We start from the raw sequence: 22477 nt of genomic DNA, 5'->3' as shown, positions 1-22477 counted from the left end.
TGTGTTTTGCAACTTTGCTGAATGTGTTTATTCTAAATTTTTGCTGTAAGAGTCTTTAAGATGTGTTTATATCTAAGATCATATTATCTGAGAAGAGAGATAGTTTTACTTCAATTCTAATTAGGTTTCTTGGTTTCAGATACTCATTTTCTTCCCTAGATTTAGAAAGTGTTCAGCCATTATTTCTTTGAACACACTTTCTGATATGTTTTCTCTCTCTTCTCTTTCTGGGACCTCTATAATGCATATTTTAGTCTGTATTTTGGTATTCCATGAGTCCCTGAATCTTTCTTCACCCTTTTTCATTCTTTTTGTTGTTGTTGTTTCTCTTACTAAATTACTTTCAATGAGTTGTCTTTGAGTTTGCTGATCTTGTCTTTTGCTGAATGTGGTCTATTTTTTAACCACTCTAGTGAATTTTTTTTTATTTAGTGTTTGTGTTCTTGATCTCCATGATTTTTGTTTGCTGTTTTATTTCCTTTTCCCTCCTACCTTTATGTTGAAATTCTTATTCTGCTCCAGCATTGTTCTTTTGCTCTCGGTGAACATCTTTATGACATTTATCCTGAATTCTGCATCAGGTAATTCTTTTCATTAAGGTCAGTTTCTGAAGGTACATCTTGTTCCTTTGTTTGAAGCATCTTTACCTGATTCTTCATTTTCCTTGACTCTGTGTTGCTTTCTGCACCTTTGACACAACAAGTACATCTCCCAGTTACTATGGAGTAGCCTCATACAGGAGAATACCCCCACCAGTCAGCCTGCCAGAGTTTCTGGTGGCCTCTCAAACCTTCAAAATTATTAACCTGCTTTCTGTGTTCTCCCCTAGGTGTCTAGGATGTGTCAGGTCCCATTAGTATACAAATGCAAAAAAAAAAAAAAAAAAACAAATGCAACTTAAGTCAGTTCCCCAGCCATAGACAAGTTGTATGATCAGATGTCCAACTCTTTCCCACTCCAAAAAGAAGCTGAGAGTAGAGATTTTATTTACTTGCTTTGTGTAGAACTGGGATGGGATATATGGTGACTGCCAGCCCAGACCTTTGTCTCTGTTCTCACATTCCCCAGGCAGCAAGGTTATGACAAGTCTTGTCAGCACTTGAATATAGGCAAGTCAGAAGCCAGTTGTTTGGGCGGCCCCAAGAAAAACTGTGGCAGTGTTAGGCAACTCTGATTTCCCTCTGCTTCCTCTGTACTGAGCCAGGGAGGTGAAATGATGGTTTACCAGCCCAAGCCAGTATCTCCATTCTCCTCCAAGTGGCTCGACTCCTAGACAGGCAAAACAGAAGCCAGTCCTCTGAAGAGTCCTATCTGAAAAGTTGAGAGCACTGGACATGTGAACTGACCCTTTCCTTTGTCTGGGAGAAGCTGGGAGCTGTGGTCCTCCTGCTGATCATACTGTGCTGTGCCATGAGTAGTTTTACAAAAGAGACTGTATTAAAAATGAAAATTATATATAAAATAAGCATATATATTTCATAATCTAAACTATCAAGAACAAAAAAATACCAACATAAGATTATTTGAAATAAACCTAAATATTAACAGTGTACACGAATATATCTCATATCATTTTATTCTTCACCCTCTCTGTTACTACTTTTTTGCATTAAGTGAATATTTTATAGTGTAACATTTACATTCCCTTTAATGATGTTTTAATTGTATACATTTAGTTATTGTTTCTTTTACCATTCCTTTAATGATGTTTTAATTGTATATATTTAGTTATTGCTTCCCCCCCCCGGACTTAAAATATACCTTAATTTATTTACTTCCTATATATACAGACTTGTCCAGTGAGATATAAAATGTTACTTCTATGGATGTATTTTTTTTTCCTCCTTTTCATACTATTATACATTTTTGTATGTTACAAACCCAACAGTACATTATTACAATCATCCCTTTATAATATGTCTTGCACTTTAAAGGAACTGAGTGAAGAAAGAACGTCACATATATATTCATTGAATTTGTTATATTAATAGTCCTGTTTATCACATTTCTGGTTCTCTTCATTTTTTTCCCTATGGATTCAAGTTCGTATCTGGTTTGAGAAGAATTGGTGTTGATTCTTCTTTAAATGTTTGATGAAATCCACCTGGGTTGACATTTGATCGTGGTCTTTTCCTCCTTAGGAGATTTTTTGATACTGACTGTATCTTGTTATTAGTAATTGGTCTATTCAGACTTTCTGTATGTTCCTGATTCAGTCTTGGTAGTTTGTAGATTTCTAAAATTTTCTCCATTTCTTCCAGGTTGTCCACTTAGTTGGCAAATAGTTGTTCTTAGTAATCTTTTATGATCCTTTTAGTATTTCTGTGGTATTAATTGTAATATCCTTTTTTACAGTTATAATTTTGTTGATTTGGGTCTTCTCTATCACATGGTTTTTCTAAGTAAAAAATCGTCAATTTTATTTATCTTTAAAAAAAAAACTCTAAGTTTGGTTATCTTTTCTATTGTTTTCCTGTTCTCTATTTCATTTATTTCTGCTCTGATGTTTATTATTTTTACCCTTCTGCTAACTGTGTGCTCAGTTTGCTCTTTTTTTTTTTTTTGGTAGTACCTTAAGATAAAGAAGTAATTTATTAGAGACATTTCTTTGCTTCTTAATATAGGCATTTATTGCTATGCACTACACTCTTAATACTGCTTTTGCTGCATCCCATAAATTTTGGTATGTTGTGTTTCTATTTTGATTTATCTTAAAAAACTTTTTAAAATTTTCCTTTTAACTTTTTCCTTGGAACAATTGTTGTTTGGGAGAGTGTTATTAATTTCCATATACTTATGAATTTTCTAGTTGTCCTTTTGTTACTGATTTTTAGTTACACCATTGTGATGAAAGTAGTTACTTGTTATAATTTCAATTTTCTTCAACTACTAAGATTTATTCTGTAGCCTAACATATGATCTATCCTAGAAAATGTTTTATGTGCACAAAAGAAGAATGTGTATTCCACTGTTGTCAAATAGAACATTTTGTATTTGTCTGTTAATTCTATTTGGTCTCTAACATTCAAATCCACTGCTTCCTTACTGATTCTTTATTTGAATTGATCTATCTATCCATTGTTGAGAGTGGAGCATTAAAGCTCCCAACTATTGCTGTATTGCTGTTTATCTTTTCTTTTAACTGTTATTTTTTGCTTTATGTATTTAGGTGCTCCACTTTGGGGCAGTACTTATAATTGATATATCTTTTTGTTGTATTGATTTCTTTATCATTATACAATGGCCTTCTTTGTCGTTTCATACCATTTTAAGTTTAAAGACTATTTTGTCTGATATAGGTATAGCTATCCTTTTTTGTTATTGTTCCCATTTGCTTGAAATATCTTCTTATCCATTTGCTCTCAAGCTGTTTGTCTCTTACAAAAGAATCCATTCTGCTATTCTATGTCTTTTGGATAATTTACATTTAAATTAATTATTGATACTCATGTACTTACTGACATTTTGTTAATTATTTTATTTATTTATTTATTTTATTTTTTGTTAATTGTCTTGGTAGGGGTTTTTTGTTTTGTTTTATTTTGTTTTGTAGTTTTGTTTCTTCTCTTGCTCTTTTCCTTTTTGGTGTGATGTGATGACTTTGTTTTGTGATATGCTTAGATTTGTTTCTCATTAGTTATTTGCTTGGTGGTTACCATGAGGCTTAAATATAACAACTTAAAATAATTTAAGTTGATAATTTAAGTTTCAAGGAATTTTAAATCCTACATTTTACTCTTCTCCTCCCCAACACTTTGTTTTTATTGTCACATTTTGCATTTTTATTTTGTTCATTCCGTAAATAATTAGTACGGTTACCCCTATTTTTACCCTTTTGTCTTTTAACCCATACTAGCTGTATAAGTGATTAATCTACTACCTTTACTTCACATTTACCTTTACAACTGAGAGCTGTCCTTTTATGTTTTTGTTGTAGTTTTGTTGTTGCTAATTAATTTCCATTATTTTCAGCATATAGAAGTACCTTTAAGAATTTTTTGTAAGGCAACTTTAGTGGTGATAGATTCCTTTAGTCTTTGTTTCTCTAGAAAATTCTCTATTTCTCTTTTAATTCTGAATGATATATGTTTCTCTTTTAATTCTGGATGATATATGTTGGGTAGAGTATTTCAGTTAAGAATTTTCTACTTTTAGCACTTTGAATATATCATACCACTCTCTTCTGGCTTGTAAAGTTTCTGCTGAAAAATCTGCTGATAGTGTTATGAGGATTCCCTTATATACATGCCAAGTTGCTTCTCTTTTACTGCTTTTAAAATGTCTTGTTTTTAACCTTGACAGTTTTATTATGATATGTGTCTTGGTAGAGGTCTCTGATTTTATCTTAGTTGGAGTTCTTGTGAGTCCTGGATCTGGAAATATGTTTCTTTCTCCAGATTAGGGAAGTTTCAACCATTATGTCTTCAAAAATCATTTTACCCCTTCCTTTTTCCCTTCCTGTGAGATTTCTGTAATGCAAAAGTTTGTCTGTTTGACATTGTCCCATATATTCATCAGTCTGTATTTACTTTTTTTATTTTTTATTTTTGCTGTTCTTATTGGATGAGTTCCTCTACACTGTGTTTGGATTCATTGATTCTTTCTTCTGCTTCATCTAGTCTGTTATGGAATCTCTCTAGTATATTTTTCAGTGTAGTTCTTTATTTCTTCTGATTGGAACTTTCTTATATTTTCTATTTGTTGAAGCTGTCATTGTGTTAATCATTTCTCTCCTGAGTTTAATGAGCATCTTTGTGACAAACTCTCTGAACTCTGTTAGGTAAATTACTTATCTCCATTTTATTAAAGTTTCTTCCCCTTATTCTCACCCAGATGTTTTCTCTTATTCTTTCATTTGTAATGTATTCCTCTGTTTCTACCTTTTGCTTGACTCTCAGTGTTGCTTTCTATGTATTAGATGAAATAGCTACCTCTCCTACTCTTGAAGGGCTGATCTTGTGTGGGAGATTAATCATACTTTCCAACATTGTCCTAGCTCTTGATTGTCTTTCAAACCTTTATGATTGTCCAAAGAATCTATTTTATTTTTAATAGCTCCTAATAATTGAGTGTGTTCCAAGACCAGTCAGTGTCCCAAAGGGGAGAATTTCATTCAGCACCTAGATTAAGGCTGATTGGAAGCTAGACCCTCAGACAGTAGCTTTTAGAGTGCAAAAATATGCTGTACTATGGGACTGCAATCATAAGCTCTGCTGGGCCCTTGAAACAGGCGATCTGGATATGTCCCTGGGTAGCATTGACAATAATATTGCCTCCAGATGAGTGTACAAGTTCCTTTCTGGGAGATATCTGTGAGTCAGAGGAAGAATGCAAAGATGGCATAACTCAGCCTATATTCCCTAAGAGTACTTCCATGGCCTTTAGATGTGTGTGTGTGTGTGTGTGTGTGCACGTGTGCCAAAACTGTAGTCTGCCCTTATGTCTGAAACTCCAGGACTAGCAAGTAGGTCTCATTCATAGAAAGTCTGGGGATGTGTTTCTGTCTATTGTCCATTTAGTGTCCTGTGAGTGGTAATCTGCCAAGAATGGTCTTTGATTGTTACAGTCTTGTGGGACCCAGGAACACAAGCTCCTTTCCCACCCCTCTCCACCCTCAGCCACTAGAGCCTGGTGATCAAGGAGTATCCCCTGAACAGCAGCCATAAAAACCAGGATGCTAGCAGGTAAGAGCTTTCTTTGAGAGATGCCAGTGCTGTAGGAGAGCATGGTAGAGGGAAAATGCATGAAATTAGTGCCCATCCTCCAATGTTTCAGGAAATGTTTACAGTTAGTCCTTAGATGTATGTTTAAATAGAAGCCTGGCTCTCAGGCAGAAGCTGTAGCCTGAAGCTAATAGGTCTCTTTAACAGAAAGATTGAACTCCTGTATCTATTGCTCTGTGCTATATCCTGGGTATGGTAGCGGTTTAAGAACTTTTTCTCCATTAGTTACATTTCTGTGGGAGCCATAGGTATAAGCTCTATTTGTTACCAGAACCCATCAATATAGAGCTGTCCCCTGCTAGCAGCTGCAAAAATTTGGGCATAAATGTGTTATTAGAAGATATTTAGCTAGGTGGACTGAAGCAGAGGAAGAGAGCAACACTTATATCCATTGGCCTTATTTCTTTGAGAACACCTCCATAGGTCCCTATAAATGTGCCAAACTAAAAACTTGCCCCTCAGGCCAAATCTCTTGGGGGAGGAAATGGCCTCTCTCAGAGAGAAGGGCAGTATGTTTCAATGTGCTATCTGTTCAGTGCCCTGGGATTTGTAGTCTGCCAAGAATTTTCTCTCCAATTGTAATAGTCCAATGGGACCCAAGAACTAAAGTCTGCCTTTGTCTCCATAGCCAGGTGATTAAGGGCAGCTATAAAAACCAGGTCACTAGATATAAAAACTGGGGCACCAGATATATGTAGAAGCTCTCCTCTGGAATATACTGGTATTCTGGAGTGCCATAGAAGGAAATACAAAGATGTCATCCAGCAAAATAGGAAAGAAATAGAAAGAAGAAAAGAAATGTAATAAAAAGAAACATAATAAAAAGAAAGGAGAAAAGGTAATAAAAAGAAAGGGAAAAAAAAAAGACGTCACCTGCTGGCTTTGGTAAGGCAGAAGGAGAGCACGCACGAAACTGTCCATTAGCTGGAGCATAATGGGGGCACTCACAGGAGAGGGGGGAACAAAAAGATGGTACCCTCCAGCTTCTGCAAGATGGAGACAGCAGGAACATGTCACCCACTCCTCTGACTCTGTAGTGTAATCCAAGAGTTCCTGCTTCCTAGACCAATGCTGTACAATTCAGAAATGAGTCTTTCACCCAAAGTCTTGGTGGTTCTCAAAGGATTACTTCTGCACCAGGCCACAGGTTGGTGAGTGTGCATTGTAGGCCCTTTAATGGCTGCATTGTTTGTCTGACACTTCATAGATCTCTATTTCTTTAGGGCCAGTTATTGGAAGCTTTATTAGTTTCCATTGGTGGTGTTATATTTACTTGATTTTTGTCATCTTTCATTCTTTACATTGGTATCTGCATATTTGGTTAAACAATCTCCTTTTCCAGACTTTATAGGTTCATTTTGACAGAGACACTTCTCCAGACAGCTCAGTTTGGGTGTCTAGTTGTGTCTGCTGATAATATCCTTGGGCAGGTTGTTCCCCCAGTTAGAGTCTATTTTTGGTGAGGCAGCTATTCAAGCTCTGAGGGTGTACCCCTGGCTAAGAAGAGCTAGATAGGACTGCTGGCTTGGTTTCTCACTTGGTTTGCCCAGGTGATTGTAGTGTGGGCTCTGTGGTTGCCTGGATTAGACTCTGGTTAGATTTATTAGATGCTTGGGATTTGGGAGTATATTAAATAGTAGATGAAGCTTTGATTTAGTTTCTTTACCCTAGCAGGACAGCAGGACGGGAATCAAGGCCTGCACATCTCATTATTTCTGTGACTGAATGTCCTAGTCTGGTGTGGCCACCAGTCTTGCTCTGCAGACAGGGAGAGCTGTGGACTGTACTCTTGTTCAAGTGCCACTATGAGCATAGCTATTGGATGGGCTACAGAGCTTCCTGTGTGCTCTGGTAAGACTCTGGCTCGACAGGCTGACACCAATATTCAGCAATGAGTACAGATTAGTTTCCTTGCCTAGGTGCAGTAGGAGAAGCAGTTCCCAGGCTAGTAAGGCTCGTGGTTTGTGGCCTTGACTCAAACTGCCCCATGCTGCAAGTTCCCTGGCTGAACAGGACCCTTGGCTTTCCCCTGGGGGAATCAGCTCTACCTGCCTGCCACTCATTTTTGCTGGGTTACACAGCAGCTCCTGGCTATTCTTCCCAGCCCTTCTTGTCAAAGGGGGCCAGGGATCATGCTTGGCAGCAGATGGGACTATGACTCAGCTTTCCTGTGGGTAGACCATTTTAGGTAACTCCCAAATTTTCCTAAATAAGCTTCCCCATTGGGAGGGACCAGAAGCTATAGTACAGTGGTAAAGCTATGAATTAAGTCCCTTGACTGGACAAAGCAGAGGGACCCTCTATACCTGGTGCTATGTTTGCTTTGGGGGTGATCAGCTCTGTCTACCTACCTCTCAGGTTGAGCATTGCTGTTCTCCCCTTCCTGTCAGGTGATGCTAGGAGCCATGCCCTAAAGGGATAGGGTGATAACTCAGCTCCTGGATAGTGGCCTACCAGGCTCCAGGGCCAGCAGATCTCCTTGTTTGACTACCTGAACCAGGGAGACCTGCAGCCTTCCATGTTCCTTGATCACATTCTTCCACTGATTAAGTTCTACAGATAAACAGAAACACTGAGATTACTGCTTGGGCTTTGCAGGGAGGACTTCAGTCTACTGAGATCCCGGTGCTGGTCCCATTCTGCTTTGTTACAGTCAGATTCCCTGTGGTTGAGCATCACAGATTCCTCTGTAGTCCCCACAGAGTGAGACCAGAGTATGAGCTTCCACAAAATGACCCACAGCTCTGTGGGAGCTGGATGTCACCCCTGGGTTCTCTTTTCCCACTGGAAGAGCTGTAAGCTCAGGGGACATCTCTCAGTGTGGTGCTGCAGTGGCCTGAAGGAGGAGGGTTGCTGTCCATGTGTGACATTCCTTTTACCTTCTACTGCATTAGGTCTTGGTCTCTGTGGTGCCTTGAGGGATGTGCTTCAGCTTTATTCTAGGATTTTCTCAATGGTGTTTTTTCCACAAATGGTGTTGAATTGTTCCTGTGTGGGAGAGCAAGGTCAGGAATGACATATGTCATCATCTTAGTGATGTTACCTCTTTTCACTTTCCATTTTGAAAGATAGTTTTGATGAATATAAAATTCTTGTTTGAAAGATTTTTCTCTTCTTTTTTAGTACTTTGAGTATGACATACTATTGCCTGATGACCTCCATTGTTTCTTGTAATAAGTCTGCAGTTTATCTTATTTGGGTTCCCTTGTGCATGACTAGGCTTTTTCTTCTGCTGTTTCAGATTTTTCCCTTTGATTTTGGATTTCAACTATTTTACTATGATGTGTCTTGATGTGTTATGTGTTTATTCTACTTAAACTTTTTTTTTGAGCTCTTGGATGTGTAAATTAATATTTTTCATCAGATAGCAGAATGTTTTAACACTTTTAATATTTTTTCTCTTTTCTTTCTCTCCTCTGCTCTGGTAAGTCCCATGATTCATATGTTGGTTGACTTAATTGGACCCCACATTTTTTGTGCATCTGTACTTTTGCCTTAATTATTTTCTGTTTATAAGCATAATCTTTATCAATCTCTTCAAATTTTCTGATTTTTTTTCTTCTTTCAATTCAAATGTATTATTGAACTACTATGGCATAATTTTTATTTTGGTTACTATACTTTTCAACTGAAGAATTTCCATTTGGTTTAGTTTTATGATTTCTATGTCTTTATTGATAATCTTTATTTGAAAAGACTCTGCCATTATACCTTTCTTTATTAATTTGAGGTTTATTTCCTTTAAACGTATTTGCAGTAGTTGCCTTGAGTATTTATCTGTTGTATCTGTGATTTATGCCCTTTCAAAGGCAGTTTCAAAGGGCTACTCTTTGGTTATACTCTTGTGTTTCTTTGTCTCATGATTTTTTGGCTGAAAATTGGACATTTTATTTTTTTTATTTTATTTTTTTTTTAAAGATTTATTTATTTATTTATTTATTTTTTTAATTTATGATAGGCACACAGTGAGAGAGAGAGAGTCAGAGACACAGGCAGAGGGAGAAGCAGGCTCCATGCACCGGGAGCCCAACGTGGGATTCGATCCTGGGTCTCCAGGATCACGCCCTGGGCCAAAGGCAGGCGCTAAACCGCTGCGCCACCCAGGGATCCCGAAAATTGGACATTTTAAATGGTGTATTGTAACCACCCTTGATATAATATCCTTAACCAGGATTTATTTATTTGTTTAATAAGTTGGATAGACTATTTTACTAAACTTTATTTCCTCTGTATTGAATAGATTCTGATATTGCTCCTTAGAGGGCAAACCTTTAGCCAAGTGCAGTCACCCTTGGAATAATAGTGATTTAACAGTATTCTCTTTGCGTTTCTCTTTTTCTGACTTCTCTATTAAGTTGCTCTGAACTCCTTTGATATCACAACTATTATTAGCTTTCACTAATTGCCAGCTGACTACTCTATTGTTGTCAACCATTCCCTGGGAAATTAATTGCTCCATAGTGTGATCTTTTAGAATTGAGCTCCTTACAAAAATAATCTTTGAGACCAGTTTTTGGAGTTTGTTCAGATCTCAGAAGGACTCTTCTTAGCTATCTCTTCTCCATGTTCTCTCTGGTAAAATTCAAGATGGTTTATGATTTAGCTTTCTATTTTTCTAGAGCTACGTTTTTAATTGCTTATCACTTGTTGAGGCCAAGGGCCATGAGAGTTAAATTAATCTCTACCTATTGCACCTGGGCTGGAGTTTCTGGCTCATAAGTGGGTTCTGAGAGGAGGGAGAGAACCCAAGATCTCTCAGATATTCTTGCTTGAAATAGATTATCTAAAACATGGATCCAGGCTAAGGTATTTCTTGGAACTATACTGTGGCCCTCAACTGATACCAAGCAGGGAAGGGATCCTGTGTTTTATTGTCTTTGCCTTTTTGGAGTGGAACTTCTGTTAGGTTAAATTTGGGTTGAGGAGGGGAAAAGAAAGGAGAGGGTAAGTTGTTTAAATTCATCATTGTCGGGATCCCTGGGTGGCGCAGAGGTTTGGTGCCTGCCTTTGGCCCAGGGCGCGATCCTGGAGACCCGGGATCGAATCCCACGTCAGGCTCCCGGTGCATGGAGCCTGCTTCTCCCTCTGCCTGTGTCTCTGCCTCTCTCTCTCTCTCTCTCTGTGACTATCATAAATAAAAAAATAAATAAATAAAAAAAATAAAAAAAAATTCATCATTGTCTCACTATTCTTACTGAGATTTAATATATTTTATTGAATAAATGTTTACTTATTTATTTGCTGTATTCCCATAGGACAATTTACAGACATTTTAAATGGTTGTTTCACTGGGGAAAGGATCCAAAGAACCCCTGATAACTGTATTCTAGAAATTATATCCCCAATATGATTCTATTCAAAGCTACTACTTTTCTCAAAACTCAGCCATGAGTGTCCATCCCAGTGACCTGCTCCCTGTTTTCCAAACATGTCAAGTATATTCTTACCTTCTTGAGCATACTCCTGCCTGGCCTTTTGTACCTGCTGTTTGCTTTTCTAGAATTTTTGTTTGTTTTTTTCCCGAGATTCCCATGGTATTTTCTCAGTAATACTATCCCAATCTAGCCTACATGAAAAGCAGTTCATTCATGTCTCTAGTGTTTTAGTTCTGTATTATCTATCTCTACTTATAAAAGAATATAAGCTTCATGGAATTAGGGACTTTCTTCTCTTCACAGAGCACACATTGGTCACTTCAGAATAATACTTTTTTTTTTAATTTTTTTTTTTATTTATTTATGATAGTCACAGAGAGAGAGAGAGAGAGAGGCAGAGACATAGGCAGAGGGAGAAGCAGGCTCCATGCACCGGGAGCCCGACGTGGGATTCGATCCTGGGTCTCCAGGATCGCGCCCTGGGCCAAAGGCAGGCGCCAAACCGCTGCGCCACCCAGGGATCCCCTACTTTTTTTAATCTCTTATTATTTTCTTCTTTTGGCAGTTGGATGATCACTAGAGATTTTATTAACCTGTTTTATTTGCAGCTATGTGTGTTCCTATGACTATATTTTTGTTATATTTTTAAGTGATCAAAAGTAATAAGTACAACTGAAGCTTGAAGTGCTTAAATGATAATTACATTCCCTTAGTTTTCACATTTTTCCATTCCCAAGGGCTGGAATGCCTCAGTTATATGCATGGCTGACAGTGTATCTGAAAATGGTGAGGCAAGATTTAATGATTTTTATAGAGCAAATCTGCCCCACCAGCTAACACTGGTCATCATGGGAGAAAAGTAAACTTCTCTCTTATTGAAGTCATTATAAGTTTAATCTCTTACTGTATCTTACTTACCCTAATTTGTAGAACATCAATGAAAATATTTTGAATGAAGAAATGAATAGATAAAGCCAACTTTAAAAATCTGAAAAATGGAAAAAAAATGCTTTCTTTTATTAATTTTATTTTAGATCTGCTAGTTAATAACAAGGACAACTGTAATCCTCCTACTTGGTTCCTCATTTTAATTCAAATGACTTTACTATTTCATCACACAAATGAATGTTACTGACTCCTCTGTTAAGCAGTCTCCACTCTCAACATGCAGCCCAACAACGGGCTTGATCTCACAACCCTGGGATCATGACCTGAGCTGAAATCAAGAATTACATGCTTAACTGACTGAGCCACCCAGGCGACCCATATTTAGTGTTTTGTAATTAAGTTTGATACTAGTTTGTTGATGCCATTTACAGATAATATTTTGGATATATTGGGTTAAATGGAACTATTAAAATTAATCTCATCTATTTCTTTTACATCTTTTAGTGTGGCTAGTAGACAATTTACAATTATTTTATGGCATATGTTATATTACATTGGATAGTACTGCTCTAAGGTAATTTTTCTAGGTGAATATAAAAAGTTACTTCTTCACTGGAGCAGAAAAATCAAGAGCTCATCCTGGCCACCTTATGTTTCTGTAGATAATTTAGTCATGTTCTCCTTGCCATTATATTATAAAACACATAGCCAGACATAAATGCAGAATTGTTTATGGATTCATATCACCAGAGATATCTCAGTACTCATTCATCCCTTGATGAATGATGATGAGCAAATCTTAGTGCCTAAGAAGTTTTATATAGTAGTAATATGGAAACTAATATTACATTAAATTTACTATGTTTTCAGAAGTATAAGTGAATTCATGAGTCATTTTTTCTTTTCTTTATGGCAAAAAACTAAATGACAATTCCCCCCTCCTTTTCTTCAGCCCCTTGTTGTTGTGTAAAAAACCTCAGGAGAAATTTATTAGTGAATGTGAAACAAAATGGATTTATATACAGAAAGGATATGAAGACAGGCTCTTTAAGGATCTCTTTTTTCAGCCTGAAACTAATAAAACAGGAATGCTTACACATTGGAAACATGTAAGTATAATTATTTTATTACTTTAATTTTTTTTAAATTTAAGATACTCTAATTACAATTTATGTAGCTTTAGTAAAAGTTTCTTCATTCTCTTTTAAATATTTTCCATTACATTGTTAATATTCTGAGATTTTCTCAATGAAAGAAAAGTTATAAAAGTACAAATATAATTTATGTGGTATATTATTCTTTTTTGGTATATTATTCTCATAACCATTTTATAATTTATGCTTTGTATATATTTTTTCTTATATCAATTATTACAAGTAGCTTTTAATTGTAATATAAAAGTCTCTTTGTAGTAGCTGAAAACATAAAAAAACTAGTTTACTAAAGACTGATAATACTATATATAGCATAGTATTCATTCAATATCTTATGCTAAAGTATGTATTGTTTTGAGGACACATAAAAAATAAAACTTTTATTAATTGAATGCCTACTATGTATAAGGCACTGTGCTAGATATTTTGCATGTGTTCTGTAATTTATTTTCCACAACACTACAAGATAGGTATTTCTCATTTTTATAAATAAGGAAAACTAATGTTCTGATGGGTTAACTGACTTACCAAAAGTCACACAGTTGAGGGGCATTGCTAAGACTTAACTCCAGATATTCTGACTCCAGAGTTTGTGCTTTTTTTATCCTTAGAGTTGTTTTTTTTTTTTTTTTTTTAATTTGGATGTTAGATACTGGTAGAAGTGAAGACTTGATTATGCAGTATAATTAACTAGAGAAAACTTATAATAATATGTGAAACAGTTTGTGATAAATAAACTTTCACACGTGGACCTGTTTCTAAATACCTTGCACTGCAAGTCTTTCCATTATATTAACACAGTTAGAAAGGAGTGTAGTAGGTCCAGACTGTCATTAGTCTGATTTCAATGTTATTGAGGACATGTATTCTAGAAATAGTACAGGAATATATTCAAGCCCTCAAAATCCACAAAAATTATCCATTGGATAAAAAAACAACAACATAGGTTTAAAAGGCAGAGGTATCCTATTAAAAACTTCTTCATTAGCATGCAGTACCAACTGTATTAATTTTATCTAGATGATATTATGTTCTATAAAATTATAAAGTCCATGTGAAGTATCTTTAGGCCCTCTATGTGGAATATAAATGCACTGATTTAGGCATGTTACTTGCTTTTTAAATGTGCTTTATGCAGTGCAGACTTTCACTGAATATTGTATATGGTACATATCCAATTGATAACTAATTTGGATATATATATTTATATATTTATAAAATACTTGCACTCTCATATACAGATATATGTACATATACATAGCTATATATCCATATGCAAAATCTTATATACATATATGGATATATGTTGTATTATGGCAAGTGACTACTATAAACAGGAATAAAATATTCATATTGTGGAGGTATTTTATTTGTTATCTATGAAGTTACATAGAATATATCATTGTCAAATCTTTGAAAATTTTTTGAAAGTTAAGAAATTTTGGAAAATATATTTGGTATAAGGAGTTTTCTAAAGCTCTTTAATATTATTGATAACTCTACTAACCACATCACTATGTTAACTATTCTTTCATATTCTATAAATTTGTACATTTTTCTATGCTTCTTCACTGTTTATAGCTACTATTCATAAAGCATTATAGAAGGTGTCTTGAGCTCAGTTTCTTAGAGTAATTGAAATGATCCTTAATTGTAAAATTCACCTTTGAATCTTTACTTCTTCTGTATTAAATTGTTGTTCCATCTTCTAGTGGTTTCATTTGGAGTCTCCTATTTAGTTCACTAACTTGGTGTACTATTCATTTGTTATGTTTGTGACTTACATATCTAGTCATTAGAAACTTGGTCCTTGGTTATTTAGAAACTATGGTGAGAACAAGTGATGCCATAGAGTGCCTAAGAGAACCTAGGATCAAAAAATGTTTTAAAAGTTTAAGAGTAGGGTAAAGGGGGGAGATAATAAAGTATCAGTATTTAATACTAGGAGTTCATTTTAAAAACTGCTATGAGTAAAGTAATGGAGAGGATTAGTCAAGAGTAGAATCAAAATTTTAGTAATTAGGTAAATAATTAGTGTCTGTCTTTTCCTGTTTGGAGATTAAATGCACTTAGTCTAAAAGGCATAATATTTTCCATATTCATGGTAACCTAAAATGGAAAGAGCCAGAGGACTGAGTTCAAGTTACATTTATGTAAGAAAGGCTGAGCAGTAAAGCCAGAGGTCCATATAAATATCCAGAAATTACAGTGCACACTTAAGCTTTTAAAGGGGATATAGAACCAAAAGTCAGAATTCATGAGTAAGGAATCTGATGAAAAAAAAAATGAATCAGAGGAAGTTGAGGATCTGGAATAATTGCAAGGGACATTATTTATCCATGGTTTACATGGTCAGATGGTGATTGTTCCTCTTGCAAAGGAGGAAAATAGATACAGAATCATGGTGGTCAATTAGATCAAGTTTTAGGGAGACATATATTATTATAATGGATTTTAGGGAAGTTTTGATACTATTAGATGAATTTTGCTGGGACACCGAAGAATATTTGAAATTTTCTTTGACATAATCAACCCTTTTCCTCCAAGGTTATTGTGGAAGATGTATATACAGGGAGTAATAGCAAACAAAGCAGTTTCTAACTGGGGTGTTGGCCTGAAAGTCCATTGCAAAATTTTAGTAACCTGGGCTAGACTATGAGATATTCTTCATTATTTATGTTTTGTTGACTTTGTATTATTGTTTCACTTATTTCCTATCTTGCAAACATGAATTTTAGAGGAGATATAGTATGAGAGAAAGTCACACCCATTGTAGTGAAAAGGAAAAAACGATTTGCAGGAGGAGAAAGCAATTTGCAATATATTTATCTCAGAGGCAGTCTAGCTGCTCTTTTCCCTCCTCACACCTTTACATCTGAAGCTTCCATAAGCTGGTTTAGTCATATGTTGTTAGGAAGGAGAGAAAGCATCTAAGAGGTTAAAAATAAATGATGGCTGGGAACCTTAACTGTTTCAACCTCTTGGAAAGAAAGAACAAATGTATCTTGTAGATCTCAATCTTTGACAACTTACCTCCTAAAATTGTGATCTTTTTTTTTTCTTAGAACTTGAGCAACACTTTCCCTTCTTGAAGCATGAAATTTGGCATTACATACCTTTTATCTTGACTCATTTTCTGGAGAGGGTCCATATGTTTTCCCTAGTTAGCAACAAAATGAGGAGGGGGGTCAATAAAGCAATCCAATTCAATTTCTCTGGAAGGGATTTCTTACTTGGAACCACTTTTAATACTTTGAATGTTCATATCTTCCTTTATGTCCCTGTATGATTCCTAGAAACATTGGACATAATCTAATATGACAGTCATCTCTTCTAAAGTAAGATTTGCTTTAAAATGCTGATTTGTTTGAATTTTTGAATATTTTTAAATTTTTTTCCTTGCTTCCAAATTTTATTTTTCTCATAACTAAGATGGATGATATATACATGCCATATTGAATGCCATTTTTTGTAAAACAAAATAGAAACAGTCTTCAAATACAGTCCTATTAATGGTCTCCATTATTATTAAATGTATTTTCTTAAAGATATATAGAGACTTTTCATATTGCCTTCTTTCACTTAGTAATATGCATTTAAGTTTTGTCCATCTCTTCATGGCTTAATAACTCATTTCCTCTTAACACTAAACACTATTTCATTGCCTGGATATATTACAGTTTATCCATTTATCTATTGAAGGACATCTTGGTTACTTCCAAGTTTTGGAAATTATGAACATAATTGCTATAATCGTCCATGTGCAGGATTTTGTGTGGACATAAATTTTCAGATTGTTTAGGTAAATACAGTGGAGCATGATTGCTGTATTATATGATAAGAATATATCTAGTTTTTTTTTTTTTAAGATTTATTCATTCATGAGAGACACAGAGAGAGGTTGAGACACAGCAGAGGGAGAAGCAGGCTCCTCACAGGATCCAGATGTGGGACTCAATCCCTGAACTGGGATTACACCCTGAGCCCAAGACAGACACCCAACTGCTGAGCCACCCAGGTGTCCTGAATATATATAGTTTTGTAAGAAAGCTGCAAACTGTCTTAAAAAGTGGCTGTACCAGCAGTGGATGAGAGATCCTGTTGCCCCATAACTTTGCTAGCTGGTGTTCTAGACTTTGGCTATTCTAATAGATATTTAATAATATATTGTTGCTTTAACTTGCAGTTCCCTAATGCCATGTGGTGCTAAACATATTTTCATGTTTACCTGCCACCTGTATATCTTTGGTGAGCTGTAGTTGTCTTTTGACAATTAAAGAAGTGAGATGATTTATCACATGGCCTATGTGAGTAAGAGGAAGGAAAAGGGCTCCACTTAATCAAGGTTACTCTGCAGTGTACAAGTGTATTTACTCACAGTCTATGTAGATGATATTCCCTGGGGTTGTGCAGAACACACCGCACGTGGAAAGACAGAAATATGAGTTTGCCCTAATTTTATAAATCCAAATAACTAATCATGTTTGAGGACTTGTGGTGTATGTGTGCGCCTACTTTAAACTTAGGTAAATATGGGAGTAAGGGGAGAGAATAATCAGAATATTAATCATATTACAAGCCAAGAAATATTGAATTCACTTTTGCTCTCTGTCTAGTTTAACAGTAGATGACACCATATAGAAAATATAAGGAGAAAAAAAAAAGGAAAATATAGGGAGGGTTGATCTTAGATTCAGGAGATGTAGATTTGGTTACCTCATTTTAACTATGTGGGATGTTAAAAAGAAACTTAGGGATAGGTATTTTATTTTTAAATTTCGCTGTTTTGTGAAATAAGATTGCTTTCTTATACTGGAAATGGACCTTTATTCTCAGTGTGTTCCTGTCATGTTGTTACAGCTTATATATTCCCCCCAAAAAAAGCTTTGTGAACATTCTTTTAAAATTGTCCTTTGTCATTATCTGTCATTTTGGGGCCCATTCAGCAATTCAGTTCATTTCAAATGAGTATTTTTTGAATATTTACAATGTCCTTAGCACTGAAACAAATTCTAAAGCCTTAAAACATTATAATCAAACAGGTTCTATGCTGGAACTTTTAGGGAGAAAGGAAAGAGAGCTAGAAAAACTCCCTGAATAGGGACTGATTATATAAAGTGTGTAACTGCCGGGAATATACAAATTCAAATCTATTTTAGTCAGTTGCATATATCTCATGGGTCTGACTGAAGGAGATGGAGTTGTCCTGAGTATTAAGACTTCTTGGAAATAGTGGCTTTTAGTGGTAGGTGGAAGTATGATATATTAGAAGGATGTATAAAGACAGATACTAGGGCTGTCCATGGCTAAGGGTAATTTAATTTAAGCTTCATTCAGCCCTCTTTTGGGGTCCAAAGAAGCAATAATAATGCTTCAAAAGTGAAACTATAGCTTAATGGCTTTGTTAGCACTTAGGAGGCTAAATTTAGTCATTTAATAAAGTTTTACAGGTATTTATGTATGCTTTTTAGATATCATTTTCTCTGCTCATCATTGACAGTAAAAATAAAATAAATAAAGCATGTCCCCTTTAATCAAAGATTTTACTGAGAATAAAGAGAGAAGATTTGGAACCAGATGAATAAGGACAGAAACATGCAAGGATAATTGTGGTTGCTCAGATGCAAGGAGTGTCATTAGCTGAGAGCTCCAGCTTTTAGGTTTTTTTCAGGGTTCAGATCTGCTTTCAAGCAGAGGTCACACTATTTTCTCTAGGAAAATTCCAGCCAATTATTGAGTACGGCAATGTTGCAAGGACCTGGCCATTTCTGCTCAGTGTAGGATTTTCAGACAGACAGACTTTGCTTCAGAGTTCAAGGGTGATTGGCAGAAAGTTTGGCTTTCTCCGATTAATCCACTTCCTCCATTTTCCTTTAACAGATGTTGCCCAGTAAACCTCTTGAATACTTAACTCTGTCTCGGTATCTCCTTTCTAGAAAAATCAACCTATGACTGTTTATTGCGCTTAGCACCATAAGATGAAGATAGGAAAGATTTGAAACCTAGCAATTTCAGGATTAATTTTGAAAAGCAGCAAGTGGACACTAGTTTAATATATAATCCGAGGTGAAAACTTTGGGAGTTGCTAAGGTCAGTAGGAAAAAGAGAATTGAGCAGAGGATTCACCTAATAGCATAACACATCTGGAAAAGGTAAAGAGATAGGAACAATAAAGTACTGATAATATTGCTCAACAAACACTTTGGTGCATTGAAGTGAATAAAGGAAAATTAAATGACTTAAACCTGAGACAGATAGAAATCTAGGAAAAAATTATTAAATTTTTTAAATTTTAAATTATTGCAGATGATAACTGTATTGGCATCTTTTAACACACACTTAAAAATGTCAGTTCTGTTGGTCCCATTCCCATACATAAAAGCCTTAATATAAATAATATACAATAATTTTATCTCCTAGGAGTCACAAGACAAATATGAATACGCATATAAATACAAATTACTTTATTAATATTTCTCAATGAAGTATCCATCCTTTTTATTACTGAGAATTATGTTTTTCATAATCATAGCTCCAGCTCAACTTTCACATAGAACATTCACAAATCGGCAGGCTATCCTGACCTTCTAGAGCCAGTTAGAGAACTATATGCTACCCTGCCTGACCTTTTAGAACCAGCTGGGGAACAAATGACAATTACTGAATTTTAACAGAAAATGCAATTGTGTTTGTGTACATATCCATAGACTTCCTTTTGTTAAAATATATAATTTGGATATAATCTTTTGCTCTGTGTAAAAAAGACATTTCCATGCACTACAATGAGTGTTTCTGCCTGAAGCATTTTCTGGAGAGGCAAGAAATCTATGCAGTACACTTAAGCTTGGCTCTCTCTCTTCATTATTCAGTTTCTCCATCTTTTTGGGCAACTGACTCATAGGGGAAGCCTAATTTTATAAAAAGCAAAAAACTGGCTGGCGTTTATGTTCTTCAAGTATTTTCATTTGATGTCACCAGGCACTAAGGATTGCCATCAATATTGGGCCACCTGAAAGTTCAAAACTGGAGATTTTATGGATTATCCAAGTTTTGTTACATGTTAGGACTGTTCACCTATATCCCACGGTATAGCCTTTGAGTTTGAATGTGGGCAGTACCTCTCCTTGGGTGGACATGGGCTTTGATTTTTGACTCCTGACCTCCTGAGCCATCAAATGTATAGTTTAGCTTATAAGTTGTTTCTTCCTGATCTACAGATATTAGAGTAAAAGCAGTTTTGAGTGTTGAGCTTACCACTCTAGGATCTTGCCTTCTCTTAAATTTCGACTTGACCAATCCAAATTTTATTGATAAATATTTCCTGTTTTTCAAAGACTTTAAAAAAATATTTCATCTGGCTTTCTTGAACTTCAGAATTGGCCCAAGTTTATATCCTACTGATGCTGGACATGGATGTTTTGACTCCATATTTTCTATTATTAAGTAACTTGTACATTTTCCTTTGACCTGATAACCATCTTTTTTAAAATATATTTTAAATATCAAGTCTGTTTTACTTTATATTGATTTTAAAATATAATTTTAAGTGTAACATTATTATACAGTGCTTCTTCTTACCACTACCATGAGCAGTCTCTATGTTTTTTATTACTTTCTGAGATTTGGCAGTAATTAATCTGTATTTTCAGGAATATTAATTGTCTAATAATTATCAGTCCTTTTTTTTACAAGTTCTAATAGCATTTTATTTCAGTTTTTTAAATATATTTTTTGTAGGTTCCTGTTTGTTCTAAGTAATCTAACTTGAAACTTGATTTGTTATGACTCCATAGATGATGCTAAACAGTTCATATTTATGATGCAAAAAAGAGAGAAAATATATTAAAATCTTGTTAATTTCAAATGAAAGTTCCAAGTGCTATAGTTAATGATAAATTTATTGTTTTACACACATTTTGTTATTTTTCTGCTTCAGTTTTCAAATGCTAAAAAATAATCTGCATATTTAATTGGCTTTTTTGCTTACATTGTGAAATTATCATAAACACTAAAATTGTTACAGTTTTTTTTTTTTTAAACTTGAATCCTAAAATCACCTGAAAAAATTTTAATGATTTTTCTCAGGTCTCTTTTAATTATATTAATTATTTGGTGTACTTCAAATATTTGACATTTCATTATAACTCTGACAAGCACTACTGAAACTGCATTGTCAACTCTACAATATTTTTTATAACATCTCCACTGAGATATAATTCGTATAACCCAAAGTTCATCCTTTTGAAGTATTCGATTCAATGGTTTTTAGTATATTCACAGACTGTTGCAATCATTACCATTATCTAATTCCAGAACATTTTCATTACCCCAAAATGAAATCCCATACCATTAGCAGTTGTCCTTATGGACCCTGGCAACCATTAATCTATCTTTTATATCTATGACTTTGCTTATTCCAGGCATTTAGTATAAATGGAATAATAAAATGTGTAGTCTTTTGTGTCTGGCTTCTTTCACTTAGCATAATGTTTCCATCATCTATGAGGAAACATGTATCAATATTTCATTAATTTTATGGCTGAATAATATTTTATTGTGTGACTGTGCCACATTTAGTAATCTATTCATTAATTGGGTTGCTTCCAATATATGGATATTACTAATAATGCAACTGTGAGCATCCATATACCAATATTTGTCTGGACATATTTTTCAGTTTTCTTGGCTAGATAACCTGGTGGAGTTACAGGGGGATAATAAGGTAATTCTACATTTAATTTTTTGAGAAAGTACCAAACAGTTTTCCATAGCAATTGTATCATTTTATATTCATATCATCTATGTATGAGAGTTCTACTTTCTCCAAATCCTCATCAACACTTGTTATTATTTGTATTTTTGATTAGAACCAGCCTGGTGGGTATGAGGTGGTACATCACTGTGGTTTAAATTTGTATTTCCCAATAACTAATTATAATGAGGACCTTTTTATGTATTTATTGGCCATTTGTATATCTTTTCTGGAGTACTATCTATTCAAATACTTTCATCATTTTATATGGTTCTTTTTATTGTTGAGTTATAAGAATTCCTTATATATTATATTTTCCCTTATATATTCTTGATAAAAGTCTCTTATATATGATTTGAAAATATTTTTTCCCATTATTAGATTGTCTTTGACATTTTTAATGATATCCTTTGAAACACAAAAGCTTTTAATTTTGATAAAATTGATCTCTTTTTTCCTTTATCACTTATATTTTCCGTGCAAATAAGAAACAATTATTTGAACCAAGATCTTAAATATTTCTATGTGTTTTTCTAAGAGCTTTATAATTTTATCTCTTCTATTTAAGCCTACAATTAATCTTAA

The 22477-nt window shown here is 34.7% G+C and overlaps 1 protein-coding gene across 3 annotated transcripts in view; it reads left to right on the top strand.

Moving 5' to 3' along the window:
• The window catches only part of LRRIQ3 (leucine rich repeats and IQ motif containing 3), a 174136-nt gene that overhangs the window by 81060 nt on the left and 70599 nt on the right, over positions 1-22477 (top strand). For all 3 annotated transcript variants that reach the window (XM_072834077.1, XM_072834078.1, XM_072834079.1), the window contains exon 5: positions 12939-13095. In XM_072834077.1, coding sequence (XP_072690178.1) covers positions 12939-13095 — 157 coding nt within the window. The remainder of the gene's footprint in view (positions 1-12938; positions 13096-22477) is intronic.

Source organism: Canis lupus, chromosome 8 (genome assembly GCF_048164855.1).
Source record: "Canis lupus baileyi chromosome 8, mCanLup2.hap1, whole genome shotgun sequence".
In the NCBI taxonomy this organism is placed as follows: Eukaryota; Metazoa; Chordata; class Mammalia; order Carnivora; family Canidae; genus Canis; species Canis lupus.
The sequence above is the reverse complement of the archived record's forward strand: the minus strand, read 5'-3'. Positions and strand labels throughout refer to the sequence as shown.